Here is a 13,434-nt window from a genome sequence, read left to right on the forward strand (position 1 = left end):
TCGAGCCTCTCCTTGAATATCTCCAGGGATGGGGCCTCAACCACCTCCCTGGGCAACCTGTTCCAGTGCTCCACCACCCTCCCAGTGAAGAACCCTCTCCTCATCTCCAGTCTAAATCTGTTCCCCCCCAGCTTGAAGCCATTGCCCCTCGTCCTGTCACTGCAGGCCTTTCTAAACAGGCTCTCCCCAGCCTTCCTGTAGGCTCCCTTCAGGTACTGGAAGGCTGCTATTAGGTCTCCCCGGAGCCTCCTCTTCTCCAGGCTGAATGTGGGCACAGGACTCGGTGCCTGGGCAGGTTCTGTAGACACCTCCAGAGGTGTCTGGAACAGAGTTCTTCTGGGTGACTCACTGGTGTTCCCACACCTTCAGTCCAAAGTCCTGGGAGCCTGTAATTGGACTTTCCTGCCCCTACAGCGAGCTCCTTAGAGAGAGAAGCATTTCTGTGCCGTGGAGCACTGTCAAGAGGTAATGAGTTCCCTGAACTCCGTGAATGTGTATTAATTCCTTGGACTGAGGTGCTCTTCACTCCTGGGACAGGACGGTGTTGGTGGTTAATGCTTCTTGCTTCCTCTAACATGGCTTCATTTGAGGTCCTCTGGCTAACGCATGGCGCTCCCGCAGTCCTCTCGTGTCCCTTGTTGGTGCCAAAGCTCAGGACGTGGTTGTGGTGGTCACCTCTTGGGCTTCTGCTTTGGCATGGCATTTGCTGTGTGTGTGATTGGGTCTGTTTTCTCTTTTGGGTGCCCCGTGTGGCTCTGCACATCACCCCTGTGGAAACGTGGAGATTTTTGAAAGAAGCCAAAGCGCCCGCACAGCCCCGAGGGACCCCGAGCCGGGGGGTGTCGCAGGCACCGATGTGATGGAGCAAACAGCAGAGGACTGAACAGTCTGGGTTTGGGGCAAGAGCGTGGTGTCACCATGTCCTGAGGGCAGAGAGTCAGGGCCTCCCCTGGGGCTGGTTGGACATTTACATTTGGATACTTGGCCAGATTTGAGGAGGGACGACAGGACACACATATAGTTGATGATCTAGAATTCTGTGGTCAAGTGAAAAAATAAAGCTAGGAAAAGATGTGGTTAAAAGCACTGGTTGACCTTCATGTGAAGTCTTGTGCTAAATGAGACCAAGGATTCTGAATAATAAATCGGAGGAGTTCCACAAGTCAGAAGGGGAAGGAGAGGGCTGAGTGAAATCTTAAATTCAAATACTAATGATTTCTCTTGGAATAAGTATTTCATGTTAAGTTAAAATACTATTATGAAAAGCGTTGAGAGATTGACATGCAGAAGTGGTATAATTTTAATCATACGTTTGAAAATATTTTTATAAGCTCTTCACACTTCCCCTGTGTTTTCAATTTTTTGACTCAAGGAACACGTATAGTTGATGATCTAGAATTCTGTGGTCGAGTGAAAAAATAAAACTAGGAAAAAATGTGGTTAAAAGCACTGGTTGACCTTCGTGTGAAGTCTTGTGCTAAATGAGACCAAGGATTCTGAATAATAAATCGGAGGAGTTCCACAAGTCAGAAGGGGAAGGAGAGGGCTGAGTGAAATCTTAAATTCAAATACTAATGATTTCTCTTGGAATAAGTATTTCATGTTAAGTTAAAATACTATTATGAAAAGCGTTGAGAGATTGACATGCAGAAGTGGTATAATTTTAATCATACGTTTGAAAATATTTTTATAAGCTCTTCACACTTCCCCTGTGTTTTCAATTTTTTGACTAGTCTTGTTTAAAAATAATATTTCTGTGCTGAAAACTTCTGCTTTCTGGATTGGTCCTTGTGTGTTTAGGCTGAGGTAACAGTTCTCTAGAGGTAGAGGTGCAAGACAAACACCAGGAGTTTAATCTCATTTAATTAAATTGGGGACAACTGAACAGAGCAGGTGAACATTATCCTTAGGAAAGACAAAGGATTTCTGGCTTTGCCAGGAATCAGGGGAATATGTGATTTTATTTGATGAGCTCAGAAGGAGGATGACGTGTAGGACACGCCGTGCAATGACCTGGCATTTCAGACTGATGTTCTAATCTGTTCAAGAGGGCCAAATTATCTAGCTCATTTGAGGAGTCACAGCCAAAGAATCCTGTGGTTCTCTGGGATGAGGTCAGGACCACAGCGAGTGTGTGTGTGTGGAAATATCTGATGGAGCTGGCCAGGGTGGACCCAGTAGTCTTTAAGGGTAGTTAATGCCCCTGTCTGGTATTGCTGAGCCGATTCCTGGCCCCCAGAGAGGGGGCAGCCCCCAGGGGATGGTTTCCTGCAGAGAGAGTTGGTTTGGGGAGCGTGAAATGGTCAGTTGGGAAGGTTTGTCTGATGTTTTCTGGTCGTTTGGAAGGGACCCTCAGGAAGGATTGCCCAGCTTTGGTGGGCAGGGCTAGAGCACATACCTACCTGGTCGCCCCCTGAGCAGGTACTGGGTAACAACTGTCATTATTCAACACCCTTTTCTAAAAATTGCCTTTTTAAAGTCCTCTCATAACAAAGTGTGTCTCATTGTAGCCTTGACACCTTAAAACTTGCTCCAGCAGCTGTACAGACAGCAGTTGTTCCCCCATACCTCCAGCTATCTCCCTTCACACACAGAGGGGAGCGTGTAATTAATTTGATACATTGAAAAGCAGTGATTTAACTCGTGTTCACGCAGTATTCCCAAGACTTGGGATTATCCTGGTCTTTGTGGTATCTCTGAGAGGTGAATCAGAAGCTCGTATTTTGCTATGGCAACAGATAACTTATGTTTTTGTCACGGCACAGTTACTCTTAAGTATTTATGTTGTTGAACCAAAGAGCTTCAGTAAATAGGAGGGTTTTGTGTCGAACTGGAATTGAGCCTTGAAACTTCCTAGAAGGTTGCTCCTCGGTTCCCTCCCTCTGTAGGGAACTAACACAGCTCTTCTGTTGCTTGATTATTCCTGTGATGAAAATGTTACTCGATGTGAAATGAAGTTCAGCTTCAAGGTGCTTGGCAAGGCTTTGCAGGGTGCTCTTTTGTGCCAGCACTTGGGTTATCTTGATTTTTCGGAGAATAAAAGCAGCAGGTGGCTCCCTAGAAAAGGGAGGTCCCTTTGGGGGCAGATAAATGAAGTATCAGAAGGTTTACCTGCAGCCTTTGATCCAAAAGAAATGCCTTCTGTCCCCTGATTCCTATTTAGTAATGGCTTCCTTTTTGGCTGCTTATGTTTTTAACAAAGTTTTGGCATCGTTTCAGCGTGACTCTCCTGAAGGGCTGGTTGAGGCTCCCTGCAGTGCTCATGTCGTGCTGCCGTGGAGGAGGCAGAGCTGTGTAGAGCTGTGAACCCCCTCCTGCAGCTTGTTCTCTTCCACTTGGGCTAAAAACAATAAACCCTTTACAAATTGCCGAGAGGGTGCTGTTCCTGTTGATCAGGGTGTGCTGCAAACTCCTGGTGGCACATAGACAGGAGCAGTTACAAGTGGGCCTAATAGAACTTTGATTTTATTTTTATCCTTTCATGAACGTATAAATTATCTAACAAGGTAGCACAGTCAGGTGTATCAGATTTGTTAGAAAATGCTAGAATTGCTAGTTTTTCCATCTAACTGTATTTTTATCACATGGTTTTCAATTTAAAACAAAAAAAAGCACAAGTGGATTTCTGCTCTGACTTGCAAATTCTGGGATGATAAATATAGTCATCACTCCCCCCCCCCTTCAGTTATACTACGATGCGGTTCTTATTTGGCACGTTCTTCCCTAAATCTGTTCAGACAAGCTCTTGTTTTCCCTCTTGGAATAAAGGCTGAGCAGAATGAAAGATGGGAAGGGTCTGAAGGGACTGTTGGAGGGGGAGAGCCCGCGGGTGAGAGCTGGTCCTGTGGCTTAGGCAGGAAATACCCTTCTCTGGGATAATTCTCATTTCTGAGATGAAGCTTGGGAAGTCCAAGCCCCCTGTCAGGTGGCCACGGGTGATGCACACTATGTTTTCAGGGTGCTGGCTTCGTTAGATGTGTGGGGAGTGATGAGCTGAGCTTTGACCACTCGAGCAACTGGGATGGGTCACAACTGCGACGGCTCGGCAGCTGCGGCTGGAGAAATAAGCTCAGGGTTTGAATTCCAGAGGTCTTGAATCCTGGCTCTGTCACCAGTTGGCCAAACGGCTCGCAGCTCCTTTATGAATGTATTTTTCCATTTGTGAAATCCTCTGATCTCACAAAGGCAGACACAGAGTGGATGTTTGTGAGGCTTTGGGAACACGGAACAATGAGCATCCGAGAAAAAACACCACCAGGAAATGAGGAATGTTAGATTTCTTTCTGGGTTCTGAAGCTTTGTAATAAATACAAGAAAATATGGAAGAGAAAGATAAAATTGTTAAACAGTGCGTTGATTCATTAAGTGGGGAATGATGTGGCAGCCTGACCCAAGGAATAGATGGGAACACAAGCTTATCTTGTGTCTTAACACGGCCTCATGGAAACCTGAATTCTGGCAGAGACTGACGTTTCCACACTTGTGTTTGCAACAGAAATCTTCACAATAATTTTCAGAGTGATGTTTCCATGTGAAGTTTAGCTTTGAAAAACCTGGGTGATGTGGCTTGGGAAGCCTGTTATCGTCACACCGATCTTCGTTGCCCCGTGGAAACCCCCAAAACCACAGAGGGTTTGCTCAATGTCCCTGTTGGGGAACCTCTTGTCCCCTTTTGAATGGGTGAGATCCTTCCTTCGATGCCGGGCGATAAGTTGATGGGTTACTTGAGGGTGTGTAGTCAATGAAGTCATTGTCCTTTCAGTGACACACACTTCTGGTGACAGAGATGTCCTTCTCTTGGCTTAGTGTGGGGCTTTATTGCCCTTTGTGTTGGTATAATGTAGAAGCAGTTTTATTTCACTGAGAGGTGGGTGGGTGGGAAGTGAAGGGTCCTGGCCGTGCACAACCTGCCCCCACCTCGCAGCAGAGCCTTAAATCAGCTCTTTCCACCCACAGAGATTGAAGACAGACAGTGATTCATCTCTGATTTCTAGTCTAGATCAACCAAGGTTTATGCTCTTGCTCTGTCATCTTCCATGTTGTTTGATCATCATTGGTCATCATTGGGGTGAGGGATGGTTTTTGGCTCAGACTCTGCCATCTGCACTTGTGCAGAATTTCAGGGAGCTCTGCTTGGTTTTCTGCACGTGTCGCCCTTGGCTTGTGTAATTCAACAAGTTCCTCTGTGATAGGGGATGAGGCGTCTTGGAAGCCGAATTGTGAGTGGTTGGCCATGTGAGATGTGCAGGGTTTTCACCTGTGATTTAGGCTTGACAAGACTATGTAATTGGTTTACTAACATCTCATAAGAAAGAAGCGTAAGTGGTTTGATGCGGTTGGCTTGAAACCAGCATGTGAGGGTTCGATTCCTTCCTTTCTTGGACTTGGACAAAGGCTTGTTCTTCGAATGTATGGTATGGAGGGGGGCAGCCATGGATTCATTGAATGTTAGTGGCAGTTAGTTCTGGTTGTAGAACTTTGTGTTTTGATGTGAAGGCTTCTCAGATGATAAATATTAGCATGATTACAGCGGTTATTGAGATTAATGAGCCAATAGAGGATATAGTGTTTCATAGGGTGTATGCGTCGGGGTAATCAACGGGCTAATCTAAAAAACTAAAGAGTTTTGAGCTCCTCTTTGAAGTTTTCCATTTGATTTGGGGCGTTTGAAGCTTGTCTTTGGCTTGTCACTTCACTCCTGCTTAGCAAGGAGTAAGCTCAAGGTGCAGTTTTTGTGTATTTGGAAAACAGTTTCTCCTCACTGGGACTTGACGCTTGTCACTGGCGGTGACAGACGTTTCAGTCTCTTGATTGTTTGTGAGCCCTTCCCGAAATTGGCCATAAACAGGATGAGCTCGTGAATCTAATTCCCAAAGGATACTGGGATGAAAGCTTGCCCTTGTTTGCTTGTTGGCTTCTTGCAGCAGTCGGATGAGCTGGATGATGTAGTGTCACTTCTCTCCAGAGAGGAGCAGCAGAGCCTGCCAGGGCTTGTTCCTCAGGAAAAACAGTGGATTTCCTCCCCTCTCCCCATTTGATACTGAGTGAGGAGTCTGAGCTGTCAGCGTGAGGGCTGTTGGGCTGTGGATGATGCCCCGTGGGTGCCCACACCTGATTTGTGGCTCAGGGACCCCCCAAACCGACCCTCACCCACCCCAGCAAACCCAGGTCGGGGAACTCCCCGCTGCTGCCTTGGCATGGCCGTGGCTCCAACCTCTGCAGTCAGCCCTTCCCACGAGCAATTAAAACCTCCTGGAAGGTTATCCCTTACCCGTGGTTTTGGGTTGGGTTGTAGTATAAAGATAGCAAATAAGGAAAAAATCCTCTGTGCTCAACCAGCTCATGTCCCGTGGTTTGTGTCCTCCCGAGATGCTCAGTTCATGAAATTTTCCGATGAAGAGTGTGATACCAGTCACTCCTCTGGGATTATATCCCACAAAGCTTGCACCTGGGAGGAATTTCTATTAAGTAGTCAACACAGTGAGCAGGATTAAGGCTGTTCTATTACCTCTGTGGTGCCTATGTGCTCTGCATTAGTGATACATGGAGATATATTTGAGTGAATTATGTTAGTGCATAATTTTGGGGGTATATCTTCTTTTTTTCAATGGGAGCATCCCATTTTTTTCCCTCTCTCTTTAAACAGACCATCAGAATCTTCTTGTATCTATGGTAGAGCATGATATTACTGGAGGGAGGGACTTCTGAATCTACACATTCTCGATGAAAATTGTTTTCTGTTTTGACTGTTTAAAAAAAAAAAATAAAAAAAAAAATAGAAAATGTGTGCAGTGTTGACAATGCCAGGGTTTGGAGACGGGCTCAGATGGTGGGTCCATCTGGTGCCATGGCCTGTTCCCAAGAGCAGGGCAGCATCCACCCGCCGTGCCCGGAGCCGGAGCTCGGTGGGACACGGCCCCCCCACCCCACGGGGGCTAAAGCTCCAAAATAAAAGGATTCACTCTTTTGATTAATTTAATTTGATTGATTAATTTAAAGCACTGCTGGCAAAGTATTTGCTTAGACCCAATAACTTTGTGCAGTTAAAAATGAGTGAATTTGGAGAATTCCTCCCTGTGGCTGGGGGGGCTCTGGGCAGGGGGGAGGATTTAGGGAGTGAGGGGTTTTTTCACGCAAAGGTTTCCCTGTTTCTTTGGGAAGAGGGGAACAAAGCGAGTACATCTGGTCAGTTTTGAAATGGCATTTCATTTCTGAGTTAAGGAAATAATTACTAATTTAATTTACTTGATGTGATTAGATTTTCTAAGGTACAACTCCAGAGTAAGCTGTTTGGTTTTCTCATCCCGTTGGAAGTTTATGCTTTACCCTCTGTGAGGATGAGAAAATAAGAGCTTTTTTCCCTCGTGTGGAAGCATTTTATACACCAGCCCTCTCTGCGTTGGGGGTTGCAGCCTGTGTGATGTGTCCAGTCTCTAAAGGAAGGAGTTTGTGAAAATAGAATGGAAGAAAATAACATTTTCTGGGGTGTTAGGGGGATGGGACACGGACACAGCTGTGTGTGTTCTGCATGATGTATCGTTGGGGGGTGTTAGTTGTCGGTGTGGCAGCGCTTGCAACCCTGCACAGTGGCATGAAGCGTGGCAATTGTTGCTTTTTTTTTTTTTTTTCTTGAAATCTCGGTTTTTCCCTTCGAAGTGTGTCGCCGTGCCCAAAAGGGTTAGCAGGAGCCCTAAACCTGGGAGCCCCACAACGGCCGAGAACCACGTTTCCATGGTAAAATCCCCTTGTCATGCACGGTAGCTCTGGAATCAATTTTCTTGGGAAGTTCTTTAAAAAGGAGAACTTAGAGAGCTTCACTTTAAAAAGTCCTATTTTCCCCTTGGGCTGGTCTCCAGCTCCCAGCCCAGCCTCTTGGCACTCAGCGGGGTGACCAGTGGCCCTTTGGCAACACCGAGCCCGTGGCTCTCTGGGGACACAGAGCGAGGGGTCGGTGGTGGGGACGGTGGCCCTGCTGTCCCCAGCTGTGTTACCTGCCCCTGGACGTGGCCCTTGTCACCTGGATGTCCCCAGTGGCCCTTGTCACCTGGATGTCCCCACTGGCCACTGCCGGGGTATTTCCTTTGTCATGAAATGGTGGTTAAGCTTAAAACAAAGGCATTGCTTTCCGCATTGAATGTTCTCCTCTTACCTGAAAACAGAGCTCCATTTGACCCCAAAATATTGGTTTGTTTCCTTTTTAAACCGCCTGCTTAACTGTCCCTTGGTGCCTCTCTTAAATGGGACCGTCACCAGGAGCTCGACAGCTCCCAGCACCCAAACCTCTGCTCGACACCCAATAACAACAGCTCAAAGCCTGCCCACTCCCTGGTTCCACAGGGCAAAGCCTGGTGATGGGGTGGAGGGGTGAGGAAGAAGCCTCCTATTACTATTATTTTATCATTTTGATTATTTTTTTTTTTTTTTAACCCATCCTACCTGCCTACTACAAACGGCCTATTTTCTGCCCCTGATGGTTTCTGCCTAACAAATGGTGTTTCTTTTTTACAGCGTTATGATCCTGGACTTGTTGTGGTGATGGTAAACTTAGCAGTGGTAATTTTTTATTTTCAGACTGAATTACTCCTTTTGTCATCAGTGCACCAATATGTTAGGCTTTACTTTCTCTGTTGTAGCCATCATCCTTCTGCTTGGTCTTTCATTTTCCTTTCCTTTCCTTTCTTTATGCACACTTGTCTGATCCTTGTTCATTAAAGGGTATTGCTAAGAAGGGATGTTTCTGTTTGTGTTAGAACTGCCAAAAAAATCAGTTTAAACGTAAATTTCTAATACTGTCCAAACTTGATTATTTTTTTTTTTCCCCCAACACAATGGGCACTAGCACTTGCTACTGCAATTTCCAAATAGATTTTGAAATAAATAAATAAAAAAAACCAACCAAAAACCAAACCCAAAAACTTTGACTGCCTTAGAAGGCAAAAGTACTGATGCATTGATGTATGCAGGGGTTTACCAGGGCAATGAGGCTGCATTGAAAGATCTTGATTGCTGGAGAAACAAACAAACAAAAATTAAAAAAAAATCAAAACAAAAAGAAAAAAGCTTAAAAATAATAAATTAAATAAATTGTTGGCACTCGCTGCCAACCATTCCATTTGGGTTCACCACTTACCAGTAAATCCCTGGCTGAGACGTTATGAAAGTGATATTGCACTTAGGAAGTCATTTTTATAACCTGTCTTTAATTTGGTCCTTTTGCTAAAAATTGCAGTCACTGCTTACTTTATTATACCATTGGGCGTAAGAGAAACACCTTCAAACGCGGAGCGCTTCGAAGACCCCGACGAAGGCTCCATGCAAAACACCATTTGGGACCAGTGCACCAAAGATATTTGGACTTGGTGGATACACGCCTGTCGAATGTACAGGTGTATAAATTAACCAGAAAATAATTAATTTAATTAATTTGTTTCTAAAAGAAAAAAAAAAAACATATTATGTCTGGCCAGAGCAGGTTCCTTTGGAGGACTCTGGAGTTGGAGAAGGCTGATATTGCAGCAGGGAGAAGCTGATGCCTGTACAGGTTGTTCCGAGGCAGTTTGAAAGACTTTTATATAACCTTTTTTGCGCATGTGGATGGCAATTTTTGGCATGATTAAAACCTGTCGATCTTTGAGCCCAAAGGTATAATATCTGTGTATGTGTGTATAACAAACCAGTTGTTTACACCAAACCCAAGAGCAATAATAAGGGAAGTAAAACCTTCTGTTTTTTTACTCAAGGTATGCACCGGGTAAGGTAAGTACTTTTTTTTTCAGTGGGCTTACATCACAACGAACAGCGCCAGTTGTGATGTAAAAATACAAAAATAATAATAATAATTTAAAACAAACCAAAAAAAAAAAAAGCTGTGGTAGTAAAGTGCTTGTCTGCCCCATTTTGCTTTGTTTGGCTGGTTATGAGTGGATTAAAGATATGTTTTTAAAAACAAAAAAATATTAAAAAAAAAAATAAAAATCTCCAGCATAGTTTGATTAGTTCAAAGTCAATTTTCTTCGCAACTAGTCCTTTTCACAGCTTACAGGTGAGAGTGGGGGAGCATCTCTGGGGGAGCTGGGGAAGCGGGTGCCTGGACCGGGCCCCTCGCTTGGGATGGAGGCGCTTTGGCGTCGGGGCCAGGCTTCTCCCTCAGCTTCCCTCGCTCCTGGAAGGGCCAAAAGTGGGTGGGAGGGAGGGAGGGAGCCTTCCACGTCTCTTATGGGAAAGTCCTCAGTCATTATTAATGTGATAGGGCAGTAAAATGTGTTTAATGTGTTTTTACTTGCTCAGAGGATGCTGTGGAAGCGTTGAGGGGAAGGTTCATTCCTCAAGTCCTGGTAGAGCCCTGCCCTGGGACTTGTCCTGGTTGAACATTAACCACCAGAATACTTGACGTGACCAGTTAATGTTCAAAAAAAACAACATTTTTTTAGGTGCTCGGGGTGCATTGAAGCGCAGCCGGTTTGGAGCCGGGGGGTAGGTTTGCTGTAAGCTGTGAGAATGGCTCGTGTTTGGTTCACTGTAGCTTTCTGGTCTCTGCACTCCAAGGCAAGATCTCTAACCACCCAAACCCAATGTGTAAAGCGAGCGGTGGCCACGGCGCGGGCACTGACCCCCCTCTGTGTGTGTTCCTCTTGCAGGGAGGACAGATCCCATCCCTATCGTCGTCAAGTACGATGTCATGGGCATGGGGCGCATGGAAATGGAGGTGAGCTCCCCCCACACCCCCTCACCCCTTCCCATTTCCACTTAAAAGTGAGAATTTGTGCATCAAAGGTAAAGAAAAACATGCTCTTCAATCACCACTTCTCCAAAATACATACTCTGCGTAGCCATGGGTGCCTGAGTTATGAGGTCTGGGTTCTATCCAAAATTCCTGGGTTTTGGGTTTTCACTTCTGAAAAACTGAGGCTGCTGCTGGGAGCCCCCATCTCAGAACCGCATTGCATGTGGGTTACGCTGGGGGATGACAAACCAGGGAGGGTGAAGTACAACGTCCCAATATTCTGTTTCAAACCTCAGCTGGTTTTTAAGTTACACATTATCAGTAGGGCAAAGTATTTATGGGAAAAATTGCATCTCTCTTTTTTTTTTTTTAATAAAAAAAGCTGGACTACGCCGAAGATGCCACTGAGCGGAGGCGTGTACTGGAGGTGGAGAAAGAAGACACCGAGGAGCTGAGGCAGAAATACAAGGTACTGAAACGGGGGCATTAACGTCAAAATTCTCTGGGGCTGGATGGGAGAGGATTTGCTCTGATAGGACAGAGCTCTTCTCCTTAGGCTGCGGTGACAGGAGTAGGAATTGTGTATTTTTGGTTTCTATTGTCATTCAGCCTATTTATATTTTAACAAACTGGTTCTTTGCTTCCTGGAATGACCCTCAGTGTTTATTTGGCTGCGTAAGAGCCGCGGGAGAGCAGCAGGGCTTTCTCTGCGTGCTGTGCTCCTCCTCTGGAAGGAACAGCTCCCCAGGGTAAGCAGGACGTTTCCTTCCCTCCACTGGAGGCTGCCAAATTTTTCTAGTGAACCTGCCACGTTGTCAGCTCAAAAATCTGCGGGTGCAAATGTCAAGGGGCAGTTATCAGACAGAGTAGATGCTCTGTTGTTGCCAAGCCTGCAGTCAGCAGTGCATTATGAGATTGTTCCATAAATCCTACTCTCTTTGGAAAGGTAGGGTGTGGCTCCAGTTCTGAGAAATCCATGGGCTGGATCTCTTTGGAAGAATTTTTCAGGTAGTATTAAAAAAAAAAATAAAATCACAGAATCTTCTAGGTTGGAAGGGACCTTAAAGATCATCTTGTCCAACCATCAACCTAACTGACAAAAATAGACACCCACACAACAAACAAGGAGCATCATCACTAAACCATCCCTCCCAGCACTACATCAACCCGGCTTTTGAACCCCTCCAGGGATGGGGCCTCAACCCCCTCCCTGGGCAGCCCATTCCAATGGCTGAGAACCCTTTCAGTGAAAAAAATTTTCCTAATATCCAGCCTGAACCTCCCCTGGGGCAACTTGAGGCCATTTCCTCTTGTCCTGTCGCCTGTGACTTGGGAGAAGAGACCGACCCCCGCCTCTCTACACCCTCCTTTCAGGGAGTTGTAGAGAGCAATAAGGTCTCCCCTCAGCCTCCTCTTCTCCAGGCTGAACACCCCCAGCTCCCTCAGCCTCTCCTCACAAGACTTGTGCTCCAGACCCCTCACCATCTTTGTTGCCCTTCTCTGGACCCGCTCCAGCACCTCAATGTCTTTTTTGTGGCAGGGAGCTCAAAACTGGACACAGGACTCGAGGTGGGGCCCCACCAGTGCCGAATACAGGGGGATATACATATATATATATATGTTCTGTATTTCCATAGGGTTTACAAAACCTCTGGGGTTTTTTTTTTTCGTAAGCCAAAGATGTTTTATAATCTTTTTAATGATAAAAGGGGGCATCGTGTTGGCATTGAGCGTGGTGTGTTGGAGCATGCTTGGATTAGCTGTCACGGTGGAGACACAGTCTTTCTAGTCCTTTAATCCACTCTTCCTTCCCAGCCTCTGAAGTACCTCAAGCCGTAGGAAAAGTCTGTGTGTTTAATTGTCCTGAGATTTGGGAAGTACCGGGGCTGAAGAAGAGCCCTAGACATTAGAATAAAATGCCAGTTTTGCATAAATTCTAATTCTTTGAGGAATAACTGAAAAGTAGTTTCAATTCCATTAAAATGAAACCTAACCATGGCCAATCTAAAATTCCATTTCACCGATCCCACAGTTCATACTGCAGATGGGTTATAGGGCTGCAAAAATTGACAGCCTCCTTTCCTGATTTTCTTTTTTATTTTTTTTCCCCTAAGTTGAGACCTTGACTTGCTTGGTGAGTGACTTGATGGTATTTTTGTTCGTTTAAAAATAAAACCATTGTAATTACTTTTAAAGCTAATTATTAGTTTGGTGCTGAAGGCAGTTAATGATCTTTTCTGGTACGCTTTAAAGTACAAACGTGCTCCTAAATGGGCTTGTGCAGCCCGTGCCGAGCAGTTCCCCTATGTCCAGGTGCACGTTCTCCTTGAAGATGTTTCCCAGGGGAGGTTCAGATGGGATATTTAGGAAAAATTTTACCACTGAAAGTGTTATTAAGCCTTGGAATGGGCTGCCCAGGGAAGGGGTTGAGGCACCATCCCTGGAGGGATTTAGAAGATGGTTGACATAGTGCTTAGAGCCATGGGTTAGTGATGGGTTTTATCACAGTTAGGTTGGTGGTAGAATCATAGAATCATTGAGGTTGGAAGAGACCCTTGGGATCATCGAGTCCAACCATCTCCCCTACTCTACAAAGTCCTCCCCTACACCATGTCCCTCAGCACTGCATCTAAACGGCCCTTAAACACAGCCAGGGATGGGGACTCCACCCCCTCCCTGGGCAGCCTGTTCCAATGCCCGACCACTCTTTG

General features: G+C 45.7%; 1 protein-coding gene across 9 annotated transcripts in view; it reads left to right on the forward strand.

Moving 5' to 3' along the window:
- GPATCH8 (G-patch domain containing 8) overlaps positions 1-13,434 on the forward strand; it is a 72,543-nt gene that overhangs the window by 12,062 nt on the left and 47,047 nt on the right. For 4 of the 9 annotated variants that reach the window (XM_014960870.1, XM_014960871.1, XM_014960879.1 and 1 more), the window contains 2 exons: positions 10,638-10,705; positions 11,106-11,192. In XM_014960870.1, the coding sequence (XP_014816356.1) occupies positions 10,679-10,705; positions 11,106-11,192 (114 nt within the window). In that variant the 5' untranslated portion in view covers positions 10,638-10,678. Of the gene's footprint in view, positions 1-7,123; positions 8,554-10,637; positions 10,706-11,105; positions 11,193-13,434 lie in introns of those variants that run through there. The other 5 variants (XM_014960873.1, XM_014960874.1, XM_014960878.1 and 2 more) reach the window with 3 other exon arrangements.

Source organism: Calidris pugnax, unplaced genomic scaffold (genome assembly GCF_001431845.1).
Source record: "Calidris pugnax isolate Ruff unplaced genomic scaffold, ASM143184v1 scaffold429, whole genome shotgun sequence".
NCBI classification, from domain to species: Eukaryota; Metazoa; Chordata; class Aves; order Charadriiformes; family Scolopacidae; genus Calidris; species Calidris pugnax.